We start from the raw sequence: 9614 nt of genomic DNA, 5'->3' as shown, positions 1-9614 counted from the left end.
TCTACATAGTAAGCCAGCTCCACCATCAAAGGTGACTTTGATGCACCTTACAATTTGACATCGGATGTATGAAGTACCAGAAATACAGTGTATCCTCTGTTCTCACTTCTAAAGCCCCCATATAAAGTGTTCAGAAAAATACAGCCAATCCTTGAGCCATCCTTCTGATGCATCGTGTTTATTCCTGTTTCACAGATTATAAAGTGGAGGCCACTGGAGCTGAAAGAGATTATGTTGGGAAGCCCCCCCCCCCCCTGGTTTGTTCAACCTGGATTTCCTCACTGTGTGGCCTTTCCCCTCGCAGGAGTGCTCCACTTGGGCAGCCTGGACGTTACCCTGTCACTGCTACATCCAGAGAAACCGATGATGCGTCCTGAGCTGTCACCCAGACTAAGCTATGACGAGGACCTCATCTCAACCATGTCGGTACTCTTAGGGCTGGCGCAGGGTACACGGTCCCCTCTCCTGCTACCATCCTGGTCCAGGATGCCGTCATTATTCACCCCGATTCTAGCACATTTGCTTACTTGCTCTCCTCTGGCCCGACCTCAGCACCACCCGTCCCTATCCACACATGATCTGAGACTTTGTACTAGAGATAGTGCTGTCCTCCACGCACACGCACACACTCTCTCCCAGCTTCCTCTGGCCTAGAGTCCTATTGGCTTGGCCATGTGCTTTCTGCCTCTCCCTCTGGCCGGTAACTCACCCTCCAGGGCCAGCACTTTTTGTGCAGGAAGACCTTCACTTAGGTGGCCGCCCGCCTTCCCTTGTACCACCAGCACACCCTCTTTGGTCTTATGTGAAATGTCAGCTCTGAAGAGACACCTTACATACACACTCATCCCCGCCGCAGCTAAAGTCGATGCAGCTGTACTCTAAGTTAGGAGCCGCTTCTGTTCCCTTGTGGTACTTGGGATTATTTGGGTTCTAGCGCTGAGTTATCCGATGAGAGTCTTCCCCCCTGGCCTTGGAGACTGTATTTTCGTTCACCCCCGCCAACAGCAGGGATGCAAAGATCGAGTTAAATGTATTGAGTCCATGAAGAGGCACGCGCGGCAGGTGAGACGCACGCCCACTGTCCACGGTGACGGCAGCGCTGTTTGCTGCTGCGGCTGAGCTGTGAGTTGCGGTGTTCGGGGCCAGGACTCGTCTTGAGAAGGTGGAGGCGTGGTCCCAGGGAGGGGAGAGCCCGGCAGCCGCGAGGCCACCGCCACCAGCGCGCCTTGCCCTGCAGGCAGCCACGCGGCTGGCGGTCCAGCCCTGCAGCTGCCGGGGGCGGGGGGGTGGGTGGGTGCTACTGGGTTCCTGGGGTGTCGCTGGGCTCTCCGCAGCCCGGCCGAGCCCACTGTCCTAGTCTTTGTCGAGGGGTTGATTGTCCCCTCGCCTTGCCATGACAGGGCCTGAGGTAAAGGAGCTAAAGCGGGGAGGGGGTCGCGCCCCAAGGCTGGGCACCCCGGCCAGGCCCGGCCCGGGGCGGTGTGCGGCGGCGAGGGCAGCCGCGCCGCGTACCTGCGCCCGCGCCCGCCCCCGCCGCCGCCGCCGCCGCCGCCCTGCCCGCCGTGCGCGGGGATTACGTGTTCCGAGCCCGACCCGGGGCGCTCCCCGCCCTCCCCCGCCCCCCGCCCCCCGCCTCCCCCCGTCGAGCGGCAGCGGGGATCCCACGCCCTTGCACCAGCCCGGGGGCTCGGACGGGCCCGGGAGCCGCTGGTCGCCAATCACCGTGCGGTGGAGAGGCGGGCGCTCGGCTCGGCGCGGCGCGCTGGGGGAGCCAGCTGGCGCTGCTCTCCCCGGGAGCCTCAGACGCTCACGCGGACCGACAGACGCACGGGCGGGCGGCGGGCGGCGGGCGCGGACACAGCCCCCGGTCGTCTGCGCTCGGAGCGCGGGAGCCCGCGTGGCCCGGGAGGGCGGGCGCCGGCGGCGGGGAGGGCGCGCGGGCGGCCGCGGGGAGGCGAGCGGCGGCGGCTCCCACCTGGCGCCGCACCTGGAGCGCCGCGCGCCGGGCCGGCGGGGAGAATGCGCGCCGCCCGTGCGCTCCGCCCGCCGCGTCCGGCCGCCCGCAGCCGCCGCGCCCGCACCTGACCATGGAGTGCGCCCTCCTGCTCGCGTGCGCGCTCCCCGCCGCCCGCGCCGGCCGGCCGGGGGGTCCCGCGGGGCTGCGGCGCGTGGCCAAGGCAGGTGCCCGCCGGGGGCGCGCCGCGGGGTGGGGCGGGGGGCGCCCGGCGCCGGCCCCGGGCGCCGCTCACGCGCGGGGCCCCCTCTTGTCTTGCAGGCGCTCCAGCTGTGCTGCCTCTGCTGTGCGTCGGTCGCCGCAGCCCTAGCCGGTGACAGCAGCGGCGGCGGCGGCGGCGGCGGCGGACGGAACGTCGGTGCGTATCTGCTCCCCACCCCAGGAGGGCCTTTCCGGGCACTCGCCCCTTCTCGCCCCCCCCCCGCCCCAGAGACAGAAAAGTAAGGGGGCGCGCTCCCTCCACCTCCACCTCCACCCCCCACCCCAACCGGGCAGGTGTGCGCGCGTCCCGGAAAGAGCTCCTGTCGGCGGGTGGCTGCTGGGGATGTGGCAAGGACTCTCTGAACTTATCAAAAGAAGCAATGCCTCAAGCTGTAAGTCCCATAAATGAGAAAACAGCACTTGCCTTCGTTCACAGATGGCTTGGTTTTTTTTTAAAGAAAAAATCCTCACTGCGGTGAGAAATTAGGAAGTGGACGAGGTGGTTGATATCAAACGGCACCTCCCTGGTTCCTTTCCTCTTCCGGGAAACTAATTCTTGGTGCGCCCTCCCCCTCCCCCATCTTTCCTTCTCACTCTCCCGTCCGCTTGTGCTCCTCATCTTCCTTCCCTTTTCCCCTGCCCTTGTGTCAGGGATTCCCCGAAACTGTACTAGAAGAAAGCAGGTAGCTTGAGATCTTCTGAGGTTCCCAACTGCAAATCTCCAGAACACCCTGCACCTCTATCACATACTAACTTCTTGGGGCGCCCAATGGAAAATCCTTGTTGCCATTGTCCCACCAGCTTCAGGAGAACAGCTGATCCAGGCGTCTAGCAAGACCTTGACATCCAACTCAGATTCTAGAATGTTTAAGCCTTGCAGGGTTATCTCCTATTGGGGCGGTTGGGGGCGGGGTGTTGGGCAATGGCAGGGTCATGGAGGAAGGACTGGGAAGATGTGGGTGAGCGAGGGGACAGGAGAGAGCTAGGAATTAACTCTTGAGAAATTCACTTTTTCTCCAATCAGGGAGGCTGGCTGCAGTTTTTAAAACAACCCCCCATTGTTCCGCACGCATATAGTTCCCTCTGTTGCAGCCGCCACCTGTAAGGATCTCATCCTCGGTGAGCCCCTGAGCTGACTGGTTAGATCACTCTCTACCGGCGGCTCTGACTGCCTCCTTTTCTGGTGAGGACTGGAATATTACCATCCACCTGCTCATTCTCTGCTTGGAAACAAACCAGTAGCTGTTTCTGGGGCTTGACTTAGTTTTTGTAGGAATTACTGTCACGGAGCTCACTGCATGGGGGCTTTGTGGGCTGATTGCCTGGAAGGCCGGCTGGATAAGGCTATCCCATGGCCTCCTAAGTAGAAGCAGGCAGAGCTTCAGGTGGGTTTGGACTAGGAGGTATACGGAACATCATCTTGCCGAGACTGGAGCACGTGCAGGCAGGGTTTTCCCACTTAGGTTTTTGTATGGGGAGGAAGGAGGTGGTTTTTGGCTGAGAAAGAGTTGCATTTAACCAAGAGTCGCATACCTGTAAAGCAGCAGATTTTTAAAAGAGAAATAGTGTGTGGCCTGCTCATTTTTTTTTTTTAAGGTTAAGAGAGGAGAAGTTTTCCAGTTGTTTTTTTTTTTTTTTTACCATGTGTGTCAGTTAGATAGTATTTCTAGTTAAAGGAGTCAGAAAATGGGAGAAGCGAGACATAAAGTACATTGTGAGAATGGAAGTTGCTCAAGCAGTAAGAGTCACAGATGGTTCATACTGAAGAAAGCAGTTGAAAATTATGATCCTGATGGGATATATTTTTTTTCCTCAAACGTAGGCTCAATTAGAATCTCACTCATTGATCCCTGTGAGCTACAGGGCTTCTGTTCATTCCTGGGCTTTTCTTATTTGGTTGTTGACTATTTTGGGAAAAAGGGAAATTCCTCTTTCTTTTCCTCCTCCAGTAACCAAGGACCCAAGTGACTCAAACATGCCTCTTAGTTATTCGGAATCTTTCTAAACACTTTCCAAATTAGTTTCCCATTCTGTGCCTAGAAAGTGGAAACGCAGAGTGTGTTTGAACACGCGGAAGGCATACTCCAGATCATTTTTTGATGATACTTTTCAGTTTCAACATTTTGTGATAGAAAACAGTGTGCCGGCTTCTCAATTTTCCAGCAGCAAATAGTTGTGTGTGTGTGTGTGTGTGTGTGTGTGTGTGTGTTTAAGCTCCTCCTCTTGAGAACAAGCAGCAATTAGTGCTGCTCTAGAGAGCAGTGGGGAAAGTATTTTTAAACATGCCTTTCCAGGTGTCCCCTGACTGACACTCCCCCACCAACATGTCTGAGCAATTTTAAACATCAGACTCTATAGGAAAGTTCTGACAATTTTGAGACATTTTTATGCATCCACTATATTTTATGTTTACAATGAAAGGGGATTGTCCCTGTGAAAGCTCAGTAAAATGTTCAGAGCGCTACGAGTGCTGGGGTTTTATTATCATATATACTTAATATCGGAAATATGAAACCGCTGGTACTTGCTCCTTATCTGGGATGTCATCTCAAGTTACTCAGCATTGTGTTATCATTTGAAATTTAAACTCGGCCTCCCCAAATGCTCCCAATTCAGTTGAAGCACGAAGATATTAATCTCCTCGAGAAAAAAAAAACTGTTCTTTTCTCTACTCTTGTGGTTTTGCAGATATTTTGTCTCCAAAAATCACTTTTTATGTATGGATGGCTCTGACTCACATACTAAGTCCATCTGTCTCCCTCCAGACCATGAGAGAAAGTTGTGGCATTTTCCACAAACATTCTTGAGATTCATGAAGATTGTGCTTGACTTTTAGTTTTTGTAGGAATTACTGTCACGGCGCGCATTGCAAAGGCCACAGCGTTCCCTTCATGAGCTGCTCTGAATTGCTGTTAATCTAGGTGCGTGGCGATAGGAACAAAGACACCTGCGAGCTGTACGCTGCGCTTTGCCAGCCCATTGGAAAAGTGACCCTTCGGCACTGTGAGTTCTGGGTGCTGACAGCTAAACCTTTCCCGTTGCAGATTACGTCTTTGTCACGCCGGTAGAAGTGGACTCGGGCGGGTCATATATTTCACATGACATTTTGCACAACGGCAGGAAAAAGCGATCGGCGCAGAGTGCCAGCAGCTCCCTGCATTACCGATTTTCAGCATTTGGACAGGAGCTACATTTAGAACTTAAGCCCTCGGCGATTTTGAGCAGTCACTTTATTGTCCAGGTACTTGGAAAAGATGGTGCTTCAGAGACTCGGGAACCCACAGTGCAGCGATGTTTCTATCAGGGATTTATCAGAAATGACAGCTCCTCCTCCGTCGCTGTGTCTACCTGTGCTGGCTTGGTAAGTACCCCACCCTCTGGGTCGACTCCCACTTTTCGTGTGTTTTGTGTAACTTGAATGAACAGATGTCTGCAATATTAAGTGTTCTCCCAGCCAACTCGACACATTCACACTGTCAGCTTTGATACTTATAATATTCTCAATTGAATTAATCTAATCTGCTCCCAGAAAAAGAAAATATAATAGAACTTTAATTACCATTTAGAACATTCTTTTGATGTTTAATGGTCTGGGCCTCTTTATTCTCCATGTTTGAGACGATCCCCAAGGAAATTAATTTGATGGATGCCATTCGCTTTGTAAAGTCTTGGGAGACCCAGGCATTATATAAATCTAACAAGCCGCATGCCTCTACAGTGCTTTGAAATGGGAAAACTGTATTTCAATGCAAAGTTGTGTTCAGCAGCCCCGTGAAGCCCAACCTTCACTGTAGAAGGGAGGCCTTTTGTTTTCTTTTAACTAATCTTTTCGTGTCCTGCTCACATAAGACATCCTTTTAGAATGTGGTATGGGGTGCTTGAGGGCTGGCAGGATTGAATGTGGCATCCAGGGATGCAGAGCACTTAAAGTATCTGGGACAAGTGTTATTTCCTCTCTGTGTAATCCTCAGCAGTTGAGCTCTAGGCCAAGGATATTGGAGTAAAGGATACTTGTTTCAGGATTCAATCAAATCTGTGAGGCACTAAATGGGTTCTGGGTTCACATTGCAACTGAGAAGTGTCTTGAACTGACATCAGAGTCTGTGTCTGTTGAGACGCATCGTGGTCATGCTCTGGAATGGCTGGAAGAAGAAAGTGTGAGAAAGCCCGTTTGAGGATGTAGTTAGTAATGCACACAGCACAGCAGGACACAGAGCAAGAGGGGTTGAAGTAGGTGCTGGTGAATGAAAACCCCCATGTCCTTCGCTAGTCAAAACTTTATTATTTAACTTCTTTTTTCACATCGTGGCCTGAACTTTAGCAAACACCTCTCATCGCAGAGTTTTGATACTCTTTGGTATACTCTTTGAAGCACAGAGCAAAGTGAGGATTTAACAATTTCTAACTAAGCTTGATCTATTTAAATGATCAATAAGACTTACTAATGACCTATATATTCTAACATGATTGCGCGCGTGCGCGCGCACACACGCGAATCCTGGGATTTCTTGTTTGGCTTGAATGTGATGATGAGTCTTCTCATTTCTGAGCATTCTCCATATTTCCCCCTCTCCTATCTGTTCCAGTATCCTAACATTTTCAGGAGGTTAGGCATCTCACCATAGCAGCTTAAACTATCCCATTCCACATAGCATAGTGGTTAAGAGTAGACTGTCCAGGACACCAGCACTCACTGGTAGGACCTTGGGCAAAGTAATAACCTCTATGTGTCTTAGTGTCTTCATCTCTAAAATGGAATAACAAGAGGGTTTACATCACAGGGCTGTGGGGATTAAATGACTTCATACAAGGAAAATGCCCTAGCAGTTCCTGGCAGAGAATCATTGCCCTATAGCTATTCTAGTTCCAGCAAAACGTAGTTAGCCACCTCGTACTTAGCTCTCTTGGAATTCCAATCTCTGTGAATGATAGGAAATCTGATTAGTTGTCTCCTATTAATAGATATCTGGTTATTTCTCTAAGGAGGAAATTTGCAGGGAGCAAATGATCACTAAACACATAGGAAATTAAAAATTTTCCATTGTGGTGTAAAAATTGGGATGGATGTGAAAGAATTGACGACTACGTCTGCCTGTGTCGGAGGCTGAGGTGAATTGGAATCATGAAATTCGAATTCTGTCTCCACTGCTCAACAAACCAGCTGCACGTACTTAGTTAAATAACTTTACTTCTCTAGGTCTCAATTTCCTCTCCTGAATCACGTAAAATGATTTCTCAGGCCAGTGCCACTCTAGGCATCTGACTCTAATTTGTTGACCCTGGCCAGATCCACTTGCTATGGGGTAGAGTGAGAATCACGCTTGTCCTCGTTGCATTACCCACCTCTCCATGACCCTGCCAAACAACTGTGAAACATAAGCACATACACCCACACTCAATTTAAAAAAAAAAAAAAGAAAGAAAAAAGCATGCAAGAGAATAGAAACACAACTGAGAAACTGATGCCGCTCTGAATACTCTATGTAACCTTGTGTTGAAGTATAATGTATACAGAAAAGTGCAAAAGTATATACAGAAAAATACAAAAACATAGAGTACAGCCTAATGAATTTACACAATGTTTACACCCGTATGTAACCACCACCAAGATGAAACATTACCAGTGCCCCAAAAGGCCCAGCTGTGTCCCCTCCCCAGTCACTTGCCTCCAGAGGTAATCACTATCCTAACTTCTAATTTAGCTTAACTTTGCCCTTTTTACTTATTTTACATAAGTAAAATTATACAGTATTCCTTCCTACGACTATTTCACAATGTTTCCATTTAATTGTTGATGGGCATTTAAGTTGTCCCTGCTGTGGGCTGTCGTGGAGTACTGCTGAGCATTCTTATATATGCCTCTTCGTGAGCAGATGGACACATTGTTTTGAGTTGTTGGTCCTGGTTGTACTAATTGCACTGCCATCAGAGTGTATGGGAGTTCCAGTCACTCCACATCCTCACCAACACTTACTATTGTCTGTGTTTTCCATTTTAGCTACTGAATCGATGCGTGTGGCGTGGTACCATGTTATATGGGTTTAGTTTGTGTTGTCTTAATGGTTGCTGAAGTTGAGTTCTAATTCTTATGTGGATCGGCCATTTGTATATTCTCTTTTGTGATCTATCCATATCGTATGGACAGATAGTATAAATGTTTCCAGCCTACACCGTGGTGTTTTTTCCTTTTCTCTGTAAATAGAAAAAAAAAGAGTTCTGAGCAAAAACACTGCTTTGCTGGCTTAGTATCTCTCTTATTATGGCTCTGAATCTCCAACAATGCATTGATTTGCTTGTGAAACACTAGCAAATAGCAGTAGTGAACACTGTGAAATCATGTGAGCTCAGGCAGGGGACACTTCACGAGGAACATTGAGAGATGGTGGTGGAGAGCAATAATCATGGTGGGAGGAACATTTCTCCATCCTTCTAGCCACCTGGAACACATTGAAATCACCTTGCTTCTTTGGCCAAACAAAGGGTTCATACCTTTGCTAAAGTTAATTAATAACTACTGTGACAGATTCAGAACAGTGAATGATTTTAAGAGTTCAGGAGAGGGACAGACCTCTAAATGCTTTGTGGAGAGACGACTCAGAGGAGACAAGCAACTCTTCTTGCCTTGATACGGAAGCTGACAGGAGGTGAAAGAGACTGATAGGTAGAGCCTCTTCCACTTGAAGTCTCTACATCAGGTTTTCTGCAACGGTGGAGGTGGATGGCTGGCATCAGAATGCCTTTAGGGCATTCTATAATGCAGCAGCCTCCTGGAAAGCATGCAGTGTGTAAAAGGACAGTAGGTCACCATTCAATAATAGAGTACCAAGGCGAAAACTAACTATGATCCTGATTGCCAAGGAAGCCCCAGGAGAGAATGAGAAAGCATGGGAGGACTATAATAGTAAAATATATGCGTAGGTACGTGCATGCCTACCTGTATATGTACGTATCCAGTGAGGATTTCTCCTGCAGAGAATTTTCCTCAATAATTCAGAATTAAACTGTGCTTAAAATATTTTCTTAAAATACACTCCCTTCCGCACAACTGACAGGGCTCAGTTTATTCAGGACTTGAGCAGGTAGTTATTTACTTAGGATAATGGAAAAAACAGAAGATGCAAACTTCCCTGAGTGAGTCCTGCCCACCGTGATGTCCAGGCAGGATTATTTTTAAAATTTTTGAATGCCTTTACACAGGAGCACGTGCCCTCCAGCTCACCACTGCCCCTACATCTGACTGCCTTGCACTATGGGAAGGTATCTGGGTTTGCAGCCTTTGTTGCAGAATCTTGGCGTCACAATTAATCTAATCACCATCTGCCATCCCTTCTACCTTATCCAGCCTCTCCTTGGCTACCGCAGTGAGGAGAATGGGATGACCTCCAGGAAGCCCTCACCG

At 49.8% G+C, this 9614-nt stretch overlaps 1 protein-coding gene across 2 annotated transcripts in view; it reads left to right on the top strand.

Annotated features, from left to right (window-relative positions):
- The first annotated feature begins 1359 nt into the window (after positions 1-1359).
- Positions 1360-9614, top strand: part of ADAMTS18 (ADAM metallopeptidase with thrombospondin type 1 motif 18) — a 135929-nt gene continuing 127674 nt past the window's right edge. The window contains exons 1-3 of one of the 2 annotated variants that reach the window (XM_055305617.1): positions 1360-1408; positions 2276-2372; positions 5260-5576. In XM_055305617.1, coding sequence (XP_055161592.1) covers positions 1394-1408; positions 2276-2372; positions 5260-5576 — 429 coding nt within the window. In that variant the 5' untranslated portion in view covers positions 1360-1393. Of the gene's footprint in view, positions 1409-2008; positions 2178-2275; positions 2373-5259; positions 5577-9614 lie in introns of those variants that run through there. The other variant, XM_055305616.1, reaches the window with a different exon arrangement.

The sequence above is a fragment of the Nyctereutes procyonoides genome, unplaced genomic scaffold (assembly GCF_905146905.1).
Source record: "Nyctereutes procyonoides isolate TBG_1078 unplaced genomic scaffold, NYPRO_anot_genome, whole genome shotgun sequence".
Lineage (NCBI taxonomy): Eukaryota > Metazoa > Chordata > Mammalia > Carnivora > Canidae > Nyctereutes > Nyctereutes procyonoides.
This window is presented reverse-complemented; position numbering and strand designations above follow the sequence as displayed.